The 19483-nt window shown below is 46.2% G+C and overlaps 1 protein-coding gene across 2 annotated transcripts in view; it reads right to left on the bottom strand.

Moving 5' to 3' along the window:
• The window catches only part of ABTB3 (ankyrin repeat and BTB domain containing 3), a 342736-nt gene extending 327957 nt beyond the window's left edge, over positions 1–14779 (bottom strand). For both annotated transcript variants that reach the window (XM_007540041.3, XM_060194352.1), the window contains exon 1: positions 13608–14779. In XM_007540041.3, the coding sequence (XP_007540103.1) occupies positions 13608–14775 (1168 nt within the window). In that variant the 5' untranslated portion in view covers positions 14776–14779. The remainder of the gene's footprint in view (positions 1–13607) is intronic.
• Positions 14780–19483: the final 4704 nt, after the last annotated feature.

Genomic DNA, 19483 nt, shown 5'->3' with positions numbered 1-19483 from the left:
CATGCCATACATCAGACAAGAGACTAATCACCAAAATATACAAAGAGCTCAGAAAACATAGCAACAAAAAAGCCAATGACCCCATCCAAAACTGGGCAGAGGATATAAGCAGAACATTCACTACAGAAGAGATCCAAAAGGCTAACAAACACATGAAAAATTGCTCCAGGTGACTGATTGTCAGAGAAATGCAAATTAAGACAACATTGAGATACCACCTCACCCCTGTGAGAACGGCATACATCAAAAAGGACAGCAGCAACAAATGCTGGAGAGGCTGTGGGGACAGAAGAACCCTTCTGCACTGCTGGTGGGAATGTAAATTGGTCCAGCCTCTGTGGAGAGCAGTCTGGAGAACTCTCACAAGGCTAGACATGAACCTTCCATATGACCCAGTAACTCCTCTCTTGGGGATATACCGCAAGGACTCCCTAACACCCAACCAAAAAGATATGTGTACACCTATGTTCATAGCAGCACAATTCATAACAGCTAAAACCTGGAAGCAACCCAGGTGCCCAACAACAGATGAGTGGCTGAGAAAGCTGGTATATATACACAATGGAATACTATGTAGCTATTAAGAACAATTAACCCACCTTCTCTGACCCATCTTGGATGGAGCTAGAAGGAATTATGTTAAGTGAACTAAGTCAGAAAGATAAAGATGAGTATGGGATGATCCAACTCTGTTGTTTTATCTGGGCTGGCTTCACGGGGAGGTAACAGAGACGACCAGAGACACACAGCTGGGCTGAGAATGCAGTTTAATCTTTATTCACGAACGGGCAAATCACCACACCATGTGCTTTTCTCCATCATCCTCTCTCTGCTGCTGCTGGGACTCTGCCCGTCCTTAGCATAGGGGGCGGAGAGAAAGCGGGGCACGAAACTAGCAAGGGGCAAACCAATTCTTCTCAGAGGTCGGGGGGAAGGGAACATACCAACACAACTCATAAACAGAAGTTGAGAAAGAAGAACAGAAAGGGAAACTAAAAGCAGGATTTGACTGAATTTGGAGTAGGGCACCAAAGTAAAAACCCTGGGTTGAGGGTTAGGGTGGATGTTCGGCTTCATGGGGCAGGGGGTGGGAGGACGGTATGGGACACAGTCTTTTGGTGGTGGGAATGGTGTTTATGTACACTCCTATTAATTTGTAGTCATATAAATCACTAATTAATATGAGGTGAAAAATTGATTGACTGTCACAAACTTTTTAATGCATAGACCTAGGCTGAGTCTTTTTTAGGTTGACTCTCTTAAAAGCTTAGACCAGGGAGAACAGAAGCAACTGGTGGCACAGCGATATACAAATAATGTCAAAGCCTTCTATATCCCACAATGATCTTGGGTCCATACTCCCAGAGGGTTAAAGAATAGGAAAGCTATCAGAGGAGGGGATTGGATATGGAGGTCTGGTGGGAATTATGCGAAGTTGTACCCCTCTTATCCTATGGTTTTGTCAATGTTTCCTTTTTATAAATAAAAAATTTTAAAAATAATAATGTCGAAGGACATAAATTATGGTGATGTAGTGTATGATACAGCAAATCCTAACAAAGGGATATTTCAATGTTAACCCAATTGCCAAATAATGTGATTATAGCAATAACTATATATTGTCTTCTTAAACCCTAAGATAGCAGGAACCTCTCCCGCTTCCTCTATAGAGCCTATATTTCCCCCAGTCCTGGAACCTCTAGGGTGGGGCTCACTTTCCTGCATGCTTCTCTCAATTCATACCAAATGATATTGCATCCACCAACCCCAACCTAATCAATGCAATGAGTACCACCTCAGCATGCTTCACTTCAGATTGTGTCCCGAGACGTCAGGCATGGACTGTCAACCCTTCATCCTCATTTCTCTAGTGAGACCTTTCCTTTCTTTCATAGAATTATCTAATTCCATTCCAGGTGGTTCACTTCCTAACAAAGTCCCAAAACCTAGATATATACCAGGTCCCATGAGATAGGGCATATGTTCACATGTACCCATAAATTAGGGCAAAATATATACCTGAAAGCAAAAGCACACAATAGTCTGCAGTGAGTCAGTATCAAGTTCATAATGAAATAGTGTCTACTTAGACTAGATACCCTCCTCACCTACTTCCTATTATACTTCCCTCACTCACTCCAAAGTTAAACTTATCATAGCAAGGACTGCAAAAGCTGAATAAGGGCAAGAGACTGGCATACATGACTCTTTAGTCACTATCAGGCCACCCCATCAGCTGGGGCCCTATTCAGGGAGTCCTGAGGTTCCCAAACAGACAGGATGGGCCTAGACCTCGAATAAATCCCTCTCTCCATTATTACAGGTCATTTCTATCAGGAACAACACAATAGACCCCTTTGTGGACCCTCATAGGACCTTGCCCTCAACATGGATCAACAACGGTAGAGAATGTTCCATCTTCCAAAGGGAGGCTAGACAATATACTCTATGCTACACCTGAGGAAGATGGGTCCTGATACTGTGGCAGCTTTGAACATTCCTACTCATGACCACAGAATGTGAGCTCAGATTTACAGGGATGCAGAGGTAACATAGGCTCCTAAGCTGAATATGGGCCTCAGATCAAATCGGTGGGGTTTACAGTCAACAATATTTATACCCCTTTCCCATATTTGGGAGCTACTCTCTTCCCTGATCCAGCTTCCTGGTACTTTATGTAGCCATGACATCATCTCCCCAGACAATAACTTGGATCCACCTCCATATCAGATTTCAGGCTCAGGGGAAAGCAAAAAAAAAAAAAAAAAAAAAAAAAACTAGTATAACCACAGGCCCTTTGGAATATAACTAAAATATACCTACTAGATATCTACTGTTGTATGCTTTACATTGGTTTGTTCTAGCTCTCCCCCTGCCAAGAAAATTGGTTCAGTCCTGCTAGTTTTCGCGGGCCTGCTTGTCCCTGCCCCAAGGAACCCCGAGAGAGTTCCAGAGTTCGAGAGTCCGAGAGAGTGCTTGGCGCCGCCGTGGGGGAAAGAGGCAAGAGAGTTCTGTTTGATGAGAGTTAGTTTGGGTTAGTTTATTAATCGTTGTTCCTGAATAAAGAAATACAGCTTCCCTGCCCAGCCGTGTGTCCTTGAGTCTCTGTTACCCTCCTGTGAAGCTAGCCCGGCCAGCTGGAGCCTCCAAATTTTAACAACAATCTACAAAACAGAGATCCCCGCCCCACAACTCTTCATCTGTACTAGTCCAGCCTTTAGGTCCATGATTAGTCAACAAATTGTTTGGCTTTGTATGTTAACTCTCTTTTCAGCCACCAGGTTCCAGATGCTAAGATGATGCCAACCAGACTTCCCTGAACAGACAACCCCACCAATGTGTCCTGGAGCTCTGCTTCCCAGATCCCTTCCCCACTAGGGAAAGAGAGAGGCAGACTAGGTGTATGGATCGACCAGTCAATACCCATGTTCAGCGGGGAAGCAATTACAGAGGCCAGACCTTCCACCTTCTGCATCCCACAGTGACTTGGGCCCATACTCCCAGAGGGTTAAAGAATAGGAACGCTATCAGGGGAGGGGATGGGATACAGAGTTCTGGTGGTGGGAATTGTGTGGAGTTGTACCCCTCTTATCCTATAGTTTTGTCAGTGTTTCCTTTTTATAAATACAATTAAAAAAAGATATAGAGAGAATATAAATTGGGCCAGGAGACAACAGAAGCAGTATCATACATGTGCAAAGTCCTGGGTGCACTGAAAAGAAAAAAAAAATAAGGACTCTTGAGGAGGCCATTATTCCCCATTTCAGGTGTGGCCAAGAAGAACAAGGCACAAAGCAACCTTCTCATAAGCAGATCATGAAGTGCAGGAGACAATGAACCAGGAAACTCCTCCCAGAGAGCAAACGTGGGGCTTAAGCAAGGAGTCTCGTCCACCTCAGGGCATGTCCACACAGTATTGGTTTAGGTGAGATTTCATACTTGCTGAGGGTCAGTGGCAGCTATGTGTCTTCCATTATCACCTTTCCCTCACAAGCCATCCCCCAGTATGGCAAATGAACACAGAGGCAGATGATGTGTCTCCTTTGGTACATGGGTCCCTGAACTAGGGGAAGTCAAAAGAGCAGAGCTTTACCCAAAGAACCTGAACTTCAGGTTGGGGACAGTGATTGCAAGAGCCCTACAGTTCTCCCTTAAGGAAAGGAGGAGAATGGCATATCTTCTGAAAGATACACAAGTACAAGTGATGTAGATTCCTTCCAGGCTTAACTAATAACATTTATTCATTCATTTATTTGTGGGAGGATTAATAGTTTACAATAAATACAGTTGTTGGTTTATCTGTAAAATTTCTCAGTTTTCTGCAAAACACTCTAACCCCCAGCCGAGGTCCTCCTGTACCATCATGCACCAGGACCCGAAAACCTCTCCTCCCCAGAGTCCTTTACTTTGGTACAATACACCAAACCCAATCCAAGTTCTGCTTTGTGTTTCTCCTTTCTGTTCTTGTTTCTCAACCTTTGTCGATAGTGAGATTATCCCATATTTATGCTTCTCTTTCTGGTTATCTTATCTCACTTAACATGATTCCTTCAAGCTCCATCCAAGATGAGTTAAAGAAGGGGGAATTCATAATTTTTCATAGCTGAGTAGGATTCCACCATGCATATATATCACAACTTTCTTTTTTTAATTTTTTAATTTGTTATTAATAGTTTGCTACAGATTGTAAGATTACAATTTATCATTCCACACCATACCCACCACCAAAGTTCTGTATCCCCCCTCTCCTACCTCCCAAAGATAACCACCACAGTTCTCATAAATCTCACAGTTTGTTTGCTTCTGCTTTGTTTGGATGGTTTTTTTTTTTTTTTTTTGTCAAGTTCATGTAAATCAGACCTCTAGATTCCACATATGAGCAAAACCATCTGGTAGTTGTCTTTCATCTCTTTACTCATTTTGCTAAGCATGATCACCTTCAAATTACACCCATTTTGTCCCAAAGGACACAATATCATCTGTTTTCATTGCAGTGTAGTATTCCATGGACTATATATTCCATAACTTCCTTAGCCAGTCATCTGATGATGGGCATTTAAGTTTCTTCCACTCTGACTAGTGTGAATAATGTAGCTATGAACATAGGGGCACATATTTCCCTTCAAATTAGTGCTTGAGTGTTCACTGGATAAAAGCCCAAGAGTATATACCACAACTTCCTCAGCCACTCATCTTTTGTTTGACACCTAGGTTGTTTCCAGGTCTTGGATATCATAAATTGTGTTTCTATGAACATAGGTATACACAGATCTTTTTGGATGGGTGTGTTTGGTTCCTTAAGATATATCTCCAGGAGAGGAATTGCTGGGTCATATATAATACCTTTTTTTTAAAAAAAATTTATTTCTTTATTGGGGAATTAATGTTTTACATTCAACAGTAAATACAATAGTTTGTACATGCGTAACATTCCCCAGTTTTCCATTTAACAATACAACCCCCACTACGTCATTTATCATCCTTCATGGACCTGTATTCTCCCCACCCACCCACCCCAGAGTCTTACTTTGGTATAACACCTTTCTTAACCATGCCTCACACACACATTTTTTCCTTCACCTACCTGTTGGCTGGCTGGACATTCAAGGAAAGTGTTGAAGGTCATATGTTGCCAATAAAGAAAGACAAATGCCATCAGTCTTGAAAGCTAAATGAGCCTCCTGCCTCCTACTACTCCCATTAACCCAATCAGACTCAACTAAGAAATCACATTTGGTGTGTGCACCTGGTTGAGTGCACATGTTACAGTGTACAGTGAGCCAGGTTTGATGCCCAGTCCCCACCTGCAGGGTGAAAGCTTCACAAGTGGTGAAGCAGTGCTGCAGGTGTCTCTCTGTCTCTCTCCCTCTCTATAACCACCTTCCTTCTCAAGTTCTGGCTGTGTCTATTCAATAAATAAATGAAGATTTTAAAAAAAAGAAAGAGGGAGTCAGGTGGTAGCACAATGGGTTAAGCGCATGTGGTGCAAAACTCAAGGACCGGAGTAAGGATCCCGGTTCGAGCCCCTGGCTCCCCACCTGCAGGGGAGTCGCTTCACAGGTGGTGAAGTAGGTCTGCAGGTGTCTTTCTCTCCCCGTCTCTGTCTTCCCCTCCTCTCTCCATTTCTCTCTGTCCTATCTAACAAAGACAACAACAATAACTATAACAATAAAACAACAAGGGCAACAAAGGAAAATAAATAAATGAATATTTAAAAAGAAAGAAAGAAATGACCTTTGATTGTGTTAAGCTTCTCAAGTCTGAGGGTTGTCTTTTATAATAGCTAATATACCTGTAAAGAATATAATATTAAGATTTTCAAATAGTACCAGACACATAATAAGCACTATACAAGTGTGGCTATTAATATTACAATCCTCATTTTATAGATGTGGAAATTCTAAGTTAGGGATGTGTATCTGACTCCAAAGTCAACTACTAGTTTCTATTTCCCTCTCGGCAGATGACAACCAGACCCAAGTTACAGGTAAGTTTGGTGCCTGGCTCAAGGTCACAAATAATAGACTTGGCAAGGCCATTCAGCACCTATATGAGACCTGCATTGTTTTATTTTGGCTGTCATTTTAAATTTCTGTTTCAGGAAACACCCTACTTGCAAATGTCCCAGCACTAAATAAGCAATTCTTCAGAGAAAACCAAGTAACCCTCTACTGACCCAAATTCCAAATTTTAATTTACATTGAACCAGTTAATTAAGAACATGCTCTGTAAGCACAGACACCACTGCGGTCAGCTTTTGAGAGAGCCCTTGCTGTCCTCCGTGAGAAGCTAGGTTTCTACAGTGACATGTTTTGTTCTGACTGAGAGGGAGAGCAAAGCACTGTTCTGCCACTTATAATGTTGTATGTGCTGCTAGAGATCTAACCCTGCACTGAGGCACAGAAGGTGTGCTTTCTTTAACACCACTGAGCCACCTCCCTGGCTACCCTTCTGTGACATTTTTGCCCAACACAGTAACACTGTACCATGAAACCATGGAATAGCACCAACAGTGTGGGGAGACACAGATGGCTCAGAAGCACAGAGAGTGCTGAATCAGAGTCTTTGGAAGAATGAAAAGCAACAGGTCTGAAAACCAACCTACCTACTGAGACAGTGATGATGAGGCCAGCACTCACGTTAATTAGTGTTTATAAAGTGATGGGAGATCCCTGAAATAAAAGGGACTGCTCAAAATCCTCCAAGTATTATTATTATCACTAGCCTGGATAATCTTCTTTCTAAGGAAGGCGTGATTACTGAGTGTCTAGTATGTGGCAGGTATTTTTACATACTTGATCTGATTTGATCCTTTTAATCACCCTATGCAGTAGGTTTGGGCTTTCATCCTGGGCTTTTTGTTTGTTTGTTTGTTTGTTTGTTTTGTCTACTGTGTTGCTGTAACTCTTCACTGTACAGATGAGGAAACCAAATTCAGCAAAACGAAGTCACTTGGTAGAAAGTAGCAGAGCCAAAATTCTAAGCTGATCTCCCTTTAGTAAAAAGGTCTCCCAAGGGGACTAAGCAATGGACTGCCTGGGGAGCACACCTACTACCATACACAATGACATGGTCTTAAGCCCCTATCTCCACCTGCAAGGGGTGGGGGTGGCAGAGGGAATCTTCAGGAGTGGTGAAAGTGAAACAGTCTGCAGCTGTCTCTCTTTTTCTCTCCCTCTCTATCTCCCCACCCCTCTCAATATATCTCTGTCCTGTCAGATAAAATAAAAAGAAAGAAGAAAGAGGGGGAGGAGAAAAATGGCCACAAGGAGCAGTGGATTCATAGTGCTGGCAAGGAGCCTCAGTGATAATTCTAGTGGCAATAAAAAATAATAAATACTAATAAAAAGGCCTCTCCCTTTTACCACACCACACTGTCTCTTCAATTTATTTTTATTTTTTATTTTTAACATTATTTCAGGGGCTGGACAGTGGTGTACCAGATTGAGTGCACACTTTACTGTGTGTATTTTACAATAAAATGCATTTCAACAAACGTACCTACTTCTGAACCCATGCCCCTGTCAACATACCAACAAAAGTGACATTTCTATCACCCCAGATAGAAATATTCCTGGTGCCCCCTCACCAAGAATATTTTTGTTTGTTCATTTGTTTGTTTTAATGTAACAAATGAAATGAGCTATTGTTCAGTTCGGACTGCTCCTGGTACAGGGCATTGAACCTGGGATTCTGGAGCCTCAGGCATGAGAGTTTCTTTGCATAACCATATGCTATCTACCCCCACCCAGAAAACAACATTTTTATGATGTTAGCAGTGGGATAATCCCAGAAGTAGGTACAGTGAATATCCAGTGTGGGGACTCTGTACCTGATGGCTCCACCACTCTGAACACCCAGGCAGGACTTCACCTGGATAAGCTGAGATGTATTGCAACCATCATCACCATGCTCCAGACTATAGAATGTTTATGTGCATAATCTCATTCAAGACTCATCATCTGAGGAAGTTGGGATTCAGAGAAGTTCAGTGGCAGACTTGGAACACACAGCTAGAAAACGGCAGCCTTGACGTTCATATCTGGGAGGTCTGACTTCAAAGCCTGCTGGAGGGCAAATATGAAATTCCAAAGATTTACCTCAACATATACTTTTATCCACCAACTATTACATGCTAAGCACTGTGCTGAGTAATATGGGGGATACAGAGATGAGTAAGACACAAGTTTGCACTGACAGTGCCACATAATGATGAGGAGATATACAAAATAGTACGGGGATGATGAGGAGGAGGCCAAGTAAGGCCGGAGTTTAGAGAGTAGGGGGAAAGCTGCATCTAGGAAGGCCTCACAGAAATGCTGGAAAGATGATCCTGAGTCATGTTCTGGAGATGAGTGGCAAGAGGCCAGCTCTGGAGGGGTCTCCTGAGAAAAAAAAAAGACTGAAAAAATAATGGCCTGGGGAAACCCATGTGTCTGCTCCTTATTTGCTTTTGCCAAATCAATCAAGCTAAATTTGCAAACTTTACAGTAGAGCAACTAATGGGGTCCTCTAGCCATTACCTCAACTCTTCAAAACAGCAAAAAGCCAGTAGAAGAAACTACCGCCCCCCAAAAAAAAATCTCAAAAGGACAAAACATTCCACACAATGTTTGTGTTCTAACCCCAAGCACACATGATTGTTGAAAGCCACCAGGCCCTCACTTAGAGCCAATTAGCTTTTGTTTTCTGAGACAAGTCTTGTGTCTCATATGAACAATTCCCAGTTTCCTTAAGTCTCAGAAGCAGCTAATTAAAAGGCTGAACAAGTGCAGAGATGATAGTAAGAAGAACCAAGAAAGACCTGAAAAAAAAAAGGTTCCAGACACTGAAAAATCAATTGCATCTCTCAGGACCTCATTGCAGAACACACAGTGCAATAGCCTGCTCAGCCCAACAGACATCTGAGCAGGCCCCCTCTCAGGCTTGGCCAAAGATAGAAAGATACAAAATCCAGTACCACTCTCTTATGTTAGGTAGGAACAAAAGGTATAAACTGGGACAGGAGGAAGGTCTGGCTGTGAAGGGTCTCTGTCCACCTGAATGGGTAAGGAAGGGCTAATAGGAGGCAGAGAATTCATCTGTCACTCAAGAGCAAAGCACTGAAGTTCCCTGTGCCTCAGTTCCCTCTGTGTAACAGGGATTGTGGTATTTTTTCAAGGAAATGTTTAAGACCTGATGGGTCGGCTTGCAGAGCAGTGTTGGAGGCGCGCCATTGCCTCTATACCACAGCACTTGCTTGGGCCCTAGATTAGTAACTGCTCAACAAGTAATCATGAGCAACTGGTGATGGATTCACTAATGAAGAAGTGATGCTACTGACAGCAGTGGGGAAAAAAAAATTATATAAGGTATAGGCTTCTTAGTAAGGCTCTCAGATGAAAAAGACTGCCATGTAGAAAAATATAAGAAAGAGGCTTGGTGTGAAATGTATGCTTCAGGCATGCCCAAGACATTAGCCATTCATACTGAACACATGACTTATTGAAAAAAAAAGGGGGGAGTCGGGCAGTAGCACAGCAGGTTAACCACAGGTGGCACAAAGCGCAAGGACCGGCATAAGGAACCCAGTTTGAGTCCCAGGCTCCCCACCTGCAGGGAAGTCGCTTCACAGGTGGTGAAGTAGGTCTGCAGGTGTCTGTCTTTCTCTCCCCCTCTGTCTTCCCCTCCTCTCTCCATTTCTCTCTGTCCTATCCAACAACAATGACATCAGTAACAATAACTACAACAACAATGAAAAACAAGGGCAACAAAAGGGAAAATAAGTAAATAAAAAAAAAAGCCAACCTCTCTCTCTAAGACCCTAGGACAACTGTGGTGGTGATCCTTGGAGGGAGGGGGAAAGCACAGAACTTTGGTGGTGGGTGTGTTGTGGAATTATACTGCTGTTGTCTTATAATCTTGTAAAGCATTTTAAAATCACTAATAAAAAAATTTACAGTGTGGGGGTAGATAGATAACAATTATTCAAACAGACTCTCATGCCTGAGGTGCCACAGTCCCAGGTTCAATCCCCAACACCACCATAAGCGAGAGCTGAGCAGTCCTCTGATAAAAATAAATAATAATAAATCAAATTTTAAAAAATTTACAAAAAGATTAGTCGTTCATCCCCTGAATCCTCCATATACGTGACCTGCCATTTTAAATGAGTTCCAAAAGAAAAGATGACTAGATCACAGTGAAATTAGTCTATCTCACAGCCAATTGATGGCTGCAGGGTCCTGGAGTTAAAAACTCTGTGGTGTGGGCGGTAATGGCAACAAACCCCAGCCACCACACACTCACCCTACCCCAAACCAGCTCTGAGGGCTTCTCCTACCTTCAATTATACTCTCTCCAAAAAGGATAAACACAAACACTGCCTTAAAAGACCTGGAGGCCCATGAAAACACAACTGACCTGAACACATCTGGAGGCTAGTAACACTAGCTGAAGTTGCAAGAGGGTCCAGGGAATGTATCTCACATCATGGTCACTTTACACATGAGGACACTGAGGTCCAGATGAGAACCAGGCAGAGATAGTAATGAGGAAGGCAGAGAGGCGTAAGCAGAGTGTTCAGAGTCCCCAACTCTGAAAGGAAGAAGACTCCTAACTCTTAGAGAAAATAGTGAGAGACAGGGCCAGTGTTGTGCATTACGCCAGTTCCCCCCTGCTCCATGCTGCATTGCTTGATGCTGCTGTGGTCTATTTATACAATCATTGTTTTGCCTGAGACCCGCCCTGCCTGCAGGGTATTGTTTAATCCCACTAGTTAGAAACAGCTGCTTTCTACCTTCCCGCTCTTTTCTCTACCCCTTCTCCTAGCCATTTCCTTTTCCAATTTCCATTTCTGGTTTCTAAGATATAAAGGCATTGTCTCTGATCAATAAAGGCATTGCTTTGGGTTCCTGCTCAGCCACGAGTTCCTGGTCTCCTCTCTCTCTCTCTCTCTCTCTCTCTCTCGCATTGCTGAGTGGGCAGCGGCCCAGGTTGGCTCTGGTCTGGTTCTCTCCAACCCTGCAAGCGTGTACCCGGGAAGAGATATCCAGGATACTAGCCCAGCAGGCCAGAGTAGACAGCATAATGGTTATGCAAAGAGAATCTTGTGCCTGGAGCTCCAAAGACCCAGGTTCAATCTCCTGCTCTGACATAAACCAGAGCAGAGCAGTGTTCTGGTGAAGGAAAAAAAAAAGGGGAGGAAGGAAGATGGATGGAAGGTGGGAAAGAAAGGAGGAAGGGAGGGAGGAAGAAAATAGGAGGGGAAGGGGCTGGAGGAATTCCTGTGCAGTGAAGGTTGTAAGGAAGGAGGTAAGAACTATGGTTGTGTGTGTGTGTGTGTGGGGGGGGTCCAAGTCCCTCTGCACAGTGAAATGGTAGTTGGGGGGTGGAGGATTGGGGAGGGTAGTTTCAAACAAAGAACAATCCAGTGCAATGCTCCTGGGTTTTGCAGGTGATTCCAACCCGTCCAGAGGGAGTGCACACAAAGCTCTCAGATCACAGCACCCATGTTTCCAATTTAGGACTTCCCAGGGGAAGAGGAGGTTGGAGGGCTGGGCGAGGTCGCAGATACCCTCTCTTTTGGGTTTTGCGCCCCCAGCTGGTAGGTGGGTGGGTTGGAGGCTTGACATAGAGAGCCAAGCCCTATGCGCGCACACACATGCGAGTGCAATACACACACACACACATACACATACACACATACATGCATACACATGGACACACACACACACACACACGCACGCACACACACACACGCCTTCCTCTTCTCCAGCGACGATCAAAGCCAAGTGAGAAGACCCAGTGCTGGAGGGTGGGTCCCCGAGGACTTTGGAGCTCCTACTCACAGGCACAGGCGCGTGCACACAGGCTCCCCGAAACAGGGCAAGCTCAGTGTACACACTTGGAGGCAGAGCCGAACCCACAGGCATCTCTCTCCCCCTTCGTCCCCTGGGAAGCAGACAGGAATGAAATCTGTCCAGAAATACTGCATTTCAGCGCCAACACTCAACCTCCGGCCAAGCCGCCGAATATGTAACAGAAAGTTTTATTTCGGGTTTCCTTCCTTCCTTCCTTCCTTCCTTCCTTCCTTCCTTCCTTCCTTCCTTCCTTCCTTTCTTTCTTTCTTTCTTTCTTTCTTTCTTTCTTTCTTTCTTTCTTTCTTTCTTTCTTTCTTTCTTTCTTTCTGTCTCCAGTTACGCTTTTACCATTTCCTGTGGAAATCCGAAGTCTTTCAAGTGTCTCTGGCTTTCACAGACTACCCGGGTCCTACCGAAGCTCCCGACCTCATCCCCTCCGCCGCCAGAGCTGCAGGTTCGAAGCCACCCAGCTCCAGACTCCGAATCAGAGGAGTGCGAGAGAGAAGGGCAGAATCTGTTGGAAACCACATCCTAACTTGAACACACACGCGCGCGCGCGCACACACACACACACACACACACACACACCTGCAGCGCCCCGCCCCCTCGTCACGCTCCTTGCTCCTTAATCCAAGTGGTTGCAGCTGAGGCCCGGCTCAGAGAGGGGGCAAGGAGGTGGGAACTGGAGGAACTGGTGGAGGGGCTGCCCCTTGCACAGCTCCCACCAGCCGTCCGCTCTGGGCCTCAAACACAACCCAGCGAAGACTACGGAACTATGACAGCCTTCCCGCCCCACCCTGTCACCTGTCACCGCACACACCCTCGGCGACTGTTCTTGGGCCAGGAGAACGCCCTGCCCGCTTCCCCTGCCCGGCGCACCGAGAGCGCCATGAGGAGCGGGGGGAAGCTCCAGGGCTGTGCGGTGGTGTAGGGAGTGCACCTCCCCGAGATTTCCCGCGTGCCAAACTTGGGGTCCCAGAAATTTGGCATTGTCAAGGTCAAAACAAACAGAGCTCGGGCAGAAAATGCGTGCCGGGCGCAAGCCATTCAAACCCCGTCGCGGAGCAAGGTTCTTCCCACCGCTTGCGCTAGACGGCGGCCGCCCCGCCCCACACCTGGGAGAGGGGAAGCAAGCGTGCGCTCCCGGACTCGGGAGTCGGGAAACCGCGGGAGGGAAGGGCCGGGCTCGGGGGGTTGTCGCGGGTGGCCGGTCTGGCAGACGCCCGGGGGCGAGGCAAAGTTGAGGACCAAGAGTTGGCCACTTACCGTTGGCGTTCTTGCCGCAGATGAGGTGCTGGTAGGGCTGCAGAAGCCCCCAGATCTCCGAGTCGTTGTTGACCGTGTGCTCCAGCGTCTCCACCGTGAACTTGGGCGCTTCGTGGAACGCGTGGTGGTGGTGATGATGGAGGTTGGGGGCGGCGGCCGGCAGAGGGCCGGCGGCTGAGGCTGAGGCTGGGGCGGGCGGGGCGCAACAGCTGCTGCCCCCGCTGGCGCTGCTGGTCGCGCTGCAGGCGCTGCCGCTCGCCGCTCCCCCCGCAGGTGCCTCCCGCTCCTTCTCGGCCGAGGGAGCCGAGCCGGGGCCCGAGCCCGAGCCCGGGCCTGAGCTGGAGCCGGAGCCGGGGCCAGGGCCAGGGCCAGGGCCAGGGCCGCCGCAGCTGCGGGGCAGCCCGGAGGTCACGACCCGCGCGTGGATGTCCCGAAAGAGGCTCTCCATGCAGGCGGTCAGGTAGATGGCGGCGTGCTCGTGGATGCGCAGCGCCACGCGGCTGTCCACCATCCAGCGGTACACGCGGCCCACGGAGAAGGTGAGGCCGCAGCGCGCCGACTTGCCGCGGCCCAGGCGGTCGCCGCCCGCGCTGCTCATGTTGTAGAGGGACAGCGCGGCCAGTGCGGCCGCCGTGCAGTGCGCCGCCAGGCCCCACGACAGCACGATCTCCATGGCGCTCTGGATCTCGTACTTGGTGCACTTGGCGAAGCGCAGGCTCAGGCGCTGCGCCTCTTTGGCGATGCGCACCAGCGCCCGGCTCACCATCACCGACAGCCTGGCCAGCGCGTCTTTGGACAGGCCCCCGGGGGGCGCCGGGCCCGCCCGGGGGTCCCGCGCGCGCAGCAGCAGCGCCTCCAGCTCCTGCAGGGTCCAGGGGACCTCGTCGAGGTCCGGCAGCAGCCGCGAGCAGTGCTGGCCGGCGCAGTCCAGCCCCTCGGAGTCTTCCACCAGGGCAGTGTTGACAGTGTCGAAGCTGTTGTGCCGGCTGTGCATGGAGTCAGCTAGGGGCGGCCAGCCGCTCCCGCCATACGGGGACGCTGGGTGCGAGTCGGAACAGCACAGGGACAAGTTGGAGGAGCGCACCGAGTCCGCCGCGCCACCATAACCCGAGTCCAGCGTCAGATCCTCCAGAGTCCGCACCACCGGCTTCTTACCTCTCCTGGCCATCGCTGCGCCACTTCATGCTGCGGCCGCCGGGGAGTCGAGGGGGGAGGAAGAGCAGGGAGCAGCCCGCGCCCGGGCTCCAGGAGAGCCAAGCCTGAGCCGCCTCGCCTCACCTCACTTTCCCGGCAGCAGCGGCTGCCACCCGGAGTCACTACTCGGGGCTGCTGCCTCCGCGAGCCGCCGCCGGTGCGATGCCTAGCGCGAAGCCCCGGGTCATCTTCCGGAGCCCGGGACGGAGCTGAGGAGCCAGCCAGGCCGCGAGGGAAGCTCCTCACAGGACTCGCCCCTCTTCCAAAATAAAATGCAAAGTGCCTGACGCTTTCCTCCCGGGATCCGGCTGGACGCAGACGCCGCCCGGCACCGGCCACGGTCTTCCGTAGGTCTGAGGAGGACTCAGCCGCCGCCGTCACCACAGCGGCTCGGCCGGCAGCTGGCCGCCGACTCCCGGGCGAGGCTCGCTCCGCGCCCTCCCGCCCCGCACTAAGGCGCAGCAGCGACCGCGGCGGCAGCAAACCCTGTCGAACCCCGCAAACGCGGAGCAGCCAATGGGGCGGGCATATGCAAAGCATAGCCGGCAGAGAGCCAATCGTATCCGGAGATGCTAATTATCTGGCTCTTTTTTTATTATTCAAATTTCCGTCCCACTCAGCACCGCCCTCACACATGCCCGCAGCTCAGCCCCAGGCAGTAGGAAGTGGGGAGCAGTGACCTGAGAAATTGGGGGACCTGTGGAACCGTGGAGGCGCTGATTCTCTTCTCTTGGCTGCCCTCACTGCCCCTTTTCAGGGTTCCGGCTTTAGTGCCAAACCGGAGGGTGGTAGGTTGGGCATGCGAGCCCCTCAAACGCCCACTGAGATGTGCTCTCCCCAGCGGTTCTCCAGGTGTCTGCTCTCGGACACTTTCTGCCTCAGCGCTTCGGATTTTGCTTTCCATTTGCTTTCTTTATTAAGCAAAACTTGTTTTTTCCTGTCTCCCCTCCCTCCTCTCTTTTGAGATCCCCAAATCAGTTCAGACAGCCCTCGTTCAGCTTGAGATTACACCCTGCGTGAAGGGAAATAAGAAACTAGACAAGCAAAAGGGTCAGTGAGATGGGCACGGCTGGAAGGCTGCATTTCAAGGCATTAGCCACCTGCCACCAGCAAATTAACTGGCTTCCCTCTTGGCAGCCAGAAGGAGCCTGCCGCCATCCTTCACAGATATGGGGAGTACACAGGAGGAGAGGCCCCATTTTGCAGTCCTGGTGGGTATCGTGCCAGACAGCCCACCAATAAAATGAGCAAATTTGCAAGAGAAGCAAGTTCCCCCCCCCCACTCTCTTCTCTCTCTCCATCTCCCTCTCCCTCTCCCCTTTTTGGCTAAAGGAAGATTTATGTATGCACATACATACTAAGCCATTCATGTGTACAGGCCATTTGTGTCTGATGGCATTGTCTTGTTTATTTGTCTTCCATGCCACATCTTAAGCACCTAGGCGTCCCAAGATCCTATTAACTGATATCCTCTGAATTTTCGGGAACTCAGACTACTCAATATGGGATTAGATACCTCAACAGCCCCTTCTGTCTTCTGAGACTATTGATTTCCAGGCCCTTGCAAAATCCAGTTGCTACTGGACCAGGGGTTCCACATTCACAGGCCTAACACAGAGTAGGTGCTTAGTAAATACGTTGTAAATGGGTAGATGAAGGAAGACAGAACATGCTTCTGAACTATGCATTTGAATATTCACAATGAACTTTCCCAGATAATTCAGAAGATTGTCTGATGTTTCGCCTGTCAACTCAAATGTACTATCACCTTTTACTGCCTTTTACTACAACACAAGCCAACCAACTAGATCTTGAAATTGAAAGTCAGTCACCCTTTCATCTCAATAAGCCACCATCACACCAGAACAATACTCATCACTTCTCACTTTACCACTATGATACACTAACTGGTTCCTTCACACCTGGTTCTGCCAACCAACCAGATCTTGAAATTAAAAGTCAGTCACCCTTTCATCTCAATAAGCCACCATCACACCAGAACAATACTCATCACTTCTCACTTTACCACTATGATATACTAACTGGTTCCTTCACACCTGGTTCTACCTTCTCTAAACCATCTAGTTCAAGAATCTTCGAAATACCTAGTTCTGATCTTACCATTCCTCACTTGAAATAAATTCAAAGGCTTCCCATTGCCTTCCAGACACTTAAAGTTTATAATGATTAGCTGCTCTTTGGGAATCTTTACTCTATTTCTACACTAGCCTTAATATTGCAAACTTCTATATGGGATTGTGATGAAAAATTTTATATGTCAACTTGAGCAGGCCACTGGTGCTCAGATTAAACATTATTTCTGGGTATGCCTATGAGGATATTGCCAATAAGAACTGAGGACCTCAGTGAAGTCAACTGTCCTGCCCAGTGTTGTTGAACTTCATGCTTTGTGTTGAAGACCTAAACAGAACAAAAAGTGGAGCAAGGCAATACTCACCACTTACCTCTGTCTCACTGATAGAGCTGGGAAACCTCATCTCATCTTCTCCAGTTTTGGGACTGGAATTTACATCAACTCCCCTATTTCTTAGGTCTTTAGACTCAAATTGAACTATACCACTGCCTTTCATTTGTCTCCAGCTTGCAAATATAAAGTAATGGGACTTCATTGCCTCCATGATCACATGAACAATACCTCATAATAAAACTCATTATATATTTTATCTAATTTTCCAGATAAAATAGAAGGAATAGTATATGCATGTATGTATATATACATAGTTTGTTCTATAGTCTATATATGTATATCACATAGTTTTAAAGATAATTAGAATACATAAATAATATAGGAATATACATAGAGCATAGGGAAATATATCTTGAATATAGGAATATGTACAGCATATATATTATGATTCTCTGGAATACTAACTAAACCAGGGACACAATGTCTATAATGATCTGAGCTCTGCCTTCCTCTCTGTTATCATCCTAGCCTCCTGAATACATTCCTGTTCAGACTCACAAACATAGACATACACATTCACATGCCCACACCAAGACATACACAAATTCATGTACACACATGAACACACATACACAATGCTCACACTGAAATCACTTGGTAGTTTTCCAGGCACATTCCTTGTACCTGATGAATCTTTGAAGATGCTATTTTCTTCACTCAGGCTACTTGTCTTTTCCATCTGAAAACCCTCATCTTGCGGAGTTACAAGTAATTTTTCCCATAAGCAGGATTTAACAAAGTCTCCTGCACATATAATCCTACAAATGTCTATTAGTATACAGTGCCCTGTTTTCTTCCATAAACACTTATTTGTTAGAGTGTTTAAAGTGACAAATGTTACATATAAAAATCCATTTTATCCAAGGTGGGGGTGAAATGCCACATCCTCTACGAGGCTTTGCCAAATTTCAGCAGACAAGCTCTTCCCTCATAGGTTACAGATATACTTACACACACACACACACACACACACACACACACACACACACACAGACACACCTTCTTCCAGTGAACATACTCTTTGAATGCCAGGGTCTTGCCCCCAACACACTACCCAATACTAATAAGCATGTTCCTTAGTATCATGCATTAATCAAACCTTGTTTCTTTTACTGATGTAAAGCATTAATGTGGGTAACCCCAAATACTAAGAATAGTAAATACATCAACTAAATGTTAAATATTGACCTCATACTGTTTGAAAATTCAGTGCCTGCCAAAAAGTATAAAGAAAACTGAAATGACCCCTAAGTTCTACCTTACAGATATGATTGTTATTTGTGAATTCTTGTCTTCCAGTGCAACTTTCTCTCTTTGTCCTAAATACACATATGTTGGGATTTTTTTGTAAGTTATTTTACATTTTTTACCTTTCCCATAAACTTATAGTATAATCATGTCCTTGTGCTATTACTCACCCCAAATATTTCTTGTGGCTACAAAATATTTTGTAATGTTTGTACCTTAATCAGTGTGTTGGTTCCCTGTTATGCTGTTTCTGTTTTCTGGTAGACTCTTTGCACATAAATAACTTTCTTCTTCAAAGGCCTTCTCCATGTTATCCTCTAAGAAATGCATAAAGACAATAAAATATACTTGTGGCTTGAAAGTAAACAAAAAGCCTGTAATTAAATTACTGGTATTATTTTTGCTTCTCAGATTAGCTAGGATTTATAAAGACAGTCATGATGAATGTGTGTCGTAAAGGGGCATAAGCTGGGTTGATCTTTGGAGAGGACACTTGGCCAATATGTATCAACATGTCAATGTACATTCCTTTTGACTTCTCAGAAATCACATCTGATTTTACCCAAAGGTGAGCCTTGTGAATTTTTTAAAAGTATACAAGATACTCTTGCTAATGTATTAACATAGGAGTTGGGAGCACAATCCAATTATTTTTCAATAAAGGCGGAGGGAATGAATTGTAGTAATTCTTACAAGGGGATAGGTACTGAACAGTTTCAAAAAATAATGATGCTGATTTTCATTTCTATACATACTGGTGAGAGAAGTGTTTGAAAAAAAGTTTTGGAATTGTAATTTACAGTATGGTCCTACTTATAGAAAATGCTTTATGTAGAGCTAAATATGTATATGTGTGTGTAAGTTTTCCCCCAAGGGGTAGAAATAATAGCTGTAACTAATTTATTGTATTTCTGAGGCTTTTAAGGAGTATTATTAACTCCAGTTC

The sequence above is a fragment of the Erinaceus europaeus genome, chromosome 7 (assembly GCF_950295315.1).
Source record: "Erinaceus europaeus chromosome 7, mEriEur2.1, whole genome shotgun sequence".
NCBI lineage: Eukaryota > Metazoa > Chordata > Mammalia > Eulipotyphla > Erinaceidae > Erinaceus > Erinaceus europaeus.
Note: the sequence above shows the minus strand (reverse complement) of the source record. Positions and strands in the feature narration are given on the sequence as shown.